Here is a 3,248-nt window from a genome sequence, read left to right as displayed (position 1 = left end):
AAATCATTAAAAAGGTAGGCCCAACCGACCCTCTCTCCCCCTAACCCCCTATCTACTTGTGTTCGTAGTTTGATAAGAGGTTAAGAATGTGGTTCGGCAGAAAACAGAAGTCATCCGTATCAAATGCAGGAAAGTTGTAATTCAAGTTACCTTGAAATTCATTAATTTCCTTGATAAATCTCCTTTTATGATCCTCTGTGTTACTCAGCAATTTATCTAATTAATATATACTGTTTTGTCTGTTGTTGGCTATGATTATTGGTTAAAGCTGAAGTATCTTTCATACGGCAAATATTGTTATTAGGTGTTAAAATCATAGTCGTTCCCTAAATTGATGCAACCATTAGAGCAAGTAGCGCTAAAACAAGATTCATATCAATAATACAAACAAAATGAAATAAAAGTAACGTGGTTATAATTACATAAGATAGATTACAACCATTTTTATTATAGGCTATAGGTGCCATTGAAGTTTTATTCCCATACTAGAAGCTACACAACAAGTAACTAAAATGTTGGTATACATAAGACCTAATTAACAACTGGGAATGCTAACTCCGCAGGAGCTAGCAACTTTCCTGGCATTAGAAGAGTTGACATACTGCCTAAGGTTAGGATCCCTCATATATCCACAAAGGCAAGGCTGTTGGGCCCTCAGCCTAGCGCAACAAGCCTGTGATGGGGGCGTTCCTGATGTGATCGCCCCCAAGCACGGGCTCAGCTGTGTGGCGCTGCATGTCACCGCCTCGCTCGCCCCCAATTGGTCACCAATAAGGACCACCACCAACATTACTGCAACCAAAGAACAACCCTTCTTCATTTTTTAGCACTGAATTATATGTAGAAAAGAGAGAAATTATTATATAATAAATTGGAAGTGAAGTGAAGAAGTAGTGAAAGTTTATTCCTCAATTTATAGAGTAGAAATGGGCGATTCAAGACAATGCTGAGGAAAGAAAGAGACCCCATTTTTGAAAGTGTTGAAGAAATGACAAAAAGATAAACAGATCACAAATTTGAAGAAGATTTGTAGTTTGGCACTACTAGAAATGGTGATGCTGGAAAATTTGTACATTGGGTTGGTGGCAGATGTAGTAAACATATGACTACAAACCTCGCCGACTAATGGTCGTAAGTTTATTTTTGCCATTTACTTACTTTTAGACTGATTCGTACGTTATACTGCTGCAAGCTTTTGAAGGAAGGAGATCTGTTCACACTTCTTCATCTCTATATAGTGACCATTTCTCTTACTCTCTCTAAACATGATATTTCTTCTTCATATCCGTATTGTTTTTAAGTGAGAAACTTGACTTCAATGTATTCAAAGACATGTTACAGATTTCTATCCCAAACTTAACCATTTAAAGTAGCAAAAATATAAGATAGCCCCTTTAATTTTATAGATTTGCACAATGTAAATCCGAAATAGTTCTTGTTAGCCCTTTAATGTCCCTATATGTATATGCTCTATCACTCTTTTCTAAGATTCATAATACGATTCTTAAGTTCAGTAACCTCATACTTTGTAAAAGTAAATTTGAATTCGTTTTGTATATGTTCACAATCAAGATACTCTCTCCACTCATTTAGCTTTTTCACTCCTTAGTACATATAACATTGAATAGTTTGGTTAGACAATCATGAAGTATAGCTTTTTCTTTCTCTAGGATTCCCCCTCGTTAAGAAGATAAACAAGAAAATGATTAAAAAAATTCCTTCAAATATGCCTCATATTCGAATATCCTTGTGTTACTAAAATGAACAAAAAATATCCCTAAGCCATTCCAATAATTTCAGATAGGGGTGTACAAAGGAAACCGACAAACCGCACCAACCCGATAATCCGAGTCAAACTGAGAAAAAAAACCCTGACTATGGTTTAGTTTGGTTGGTGTTGGAAAAAAAAACGACCATAATTGGTTTGGTTTGGTTTGGTTTTAACTAAAGAAAGTCGAACCGAAACTAAACCAACCCGACATTACATATATAGAAATTTTAGATATATTTAATATATAAATATACTTATTGTGATGTAATTTATAAATATTTCTTAAAAAATTTCATAATTTTATCTTTTAAGGTATTATTTCAAGGTTGGACTTAGAACTTTTGAATGTTCCAATAAGTTTTATAGTCATTAATATTAGTAAATTAAATAATGCTAACAAAAGCCCAAATAAAATCAAATCAATACTAATGGTAACAAAAGACATTCAATTCAATACTACGAACGAGAATGTATTGAGTATCTATTTTTGTTTTGCAATAATTTAGATAAAAATACATAACCTATTTTTATTTTTTCTTTAGCGTTTAGTCATGTAATTAATACTCTCTTATTAGTCAACTTATTTTAGCATGACTTAGCACTTTTAGATTATGCTTATTTTTATTATGGCTTTTTAATTAGCAATATTCATATTAAATAATTTTATTATTTTATTGTAGAATATTTTAGGATAATATCATGACACATCTCATATTTCGTATTATTTTCTTGGAAAATACTTTATATAGTTGTATCTTACTAGGATTAAAGAAATATTTTGAGCATAATTTATATGTTTTATTCTACGAAGATTTTACCGGGAAAAAAACCCCGAATAACCCGAAAATTCGAGAAAATCCGAGTTCTATTGGTTTGGTTTGGTCTTTAGATTTAATAACCCGATACAATTGGTTTGGTTTGGTGATATTAGGTTATATAGATGATATTTACACCTTAATATTACCATGCTTTATTATTGTTTTATAGGCGAATTGATAACAAAATGCTCTAAATGGTGTTCTTTTGCTTCACAGGGAATAATCTAAGTGAGGAAGCACTACGGAGTGCGTTGGAGTCAATAATGTGAAGAAAACGCCCAATCAAGAAGTACCCGAGCATAAGAAGCAAAAATGGACTGAGTGAAATCCACCGCGACCGTGGTGGAACCGCGGTTAAACCGCGGCAGATTAATTAGGCGAGGCAGAATGTTCAACGTTCACCGCGGTCGAGCCGCGGTCGAACTGTTCAAATGCTAGAAAATTGAGGACCAAAGTGTAATTCGGGAAAAACTTGTTCCAAACCCTTATAAACTTTAGAAGCTCGCCCAAGAGGGAATTAAGCTTGTTTTTAGACTACTTTGGAGGCAAGAACAAGTGTGAGAAGATCAACCAAACATTAGAGTTTTTCTATCTCCTTTTAATTCTTGCAATTATTCATTATGAACAACTTTGTAGTTTTATTCTATTTTGTTATGAGT

The 3,248-nt window shown here is 33.5% G+C and overlaps 1 protein-coding gene across 2 annotated transcripts; it reads right to left on the bottom strand.

Moving 5' to 3' along the window:
• Positions 1-418: 418 nt before the first annotated feature.
• Positions 419-1,295, bottom strand: LOC104249878 (non-specific lipid-transfer protein 2-like). Of its 2 annotated transcripts, XM_070167447.1 has the most exons (2): positions 1,159-1,295; positions 419-792 (listed from the first exon to the last, which is right to left on the bottom strand). In XM_070167447.1, the coding sequence occupies exon 2, from the start codon at positions 788-790 to the stop codon at positions 536-538; it is 255 nt and encodes an 84-aa protein (XP_070023548.1). In that variant the 5' UTR covers positions 791-792; positions 1,159-1,295; the 3' UTR covers positions 419-535. The 2 variants fall into 2 exon arrangements, with proteins under 2 accessions (XP_070023548.1, XP_009804692.1); XM_009806390.2 differs by having other exon boundaries at positions 419-1,295.
• Positions 1,296-3,248: the final 1,953 nt, after the last annotated feature.

The sequence above is a fragment of the Nicotiana sylvestris genome, chromosome 2, assembly GCF_000393655.2.
Source record: "Nicotiana sylvestris chromosome 2, ASM39365v2, whole genome shotgun sequence".
Lineage (NCBI taxonomy): Eukaryota > Viridiplantae > Streptophyta > Magnoliopsida > Solanales > Solanaceae > Nicotiana > Nicotiana sylvestris.
The sequence above is the reverse complement of the archived record's forward strand: the minus strand, read 5'-3'. Positions and strand labels throughout refer to the sequence as shown.

Excerpts from the sequence above, each read along its gene's own strand:
- LOC104249878 (XM_009806390.2), bottom strand. The coding sequence starts at position 820 with ATGAAGAAGGGTTGTTCTTTGGTTGCAGTAATGTTGGTGGTGGTCCTT.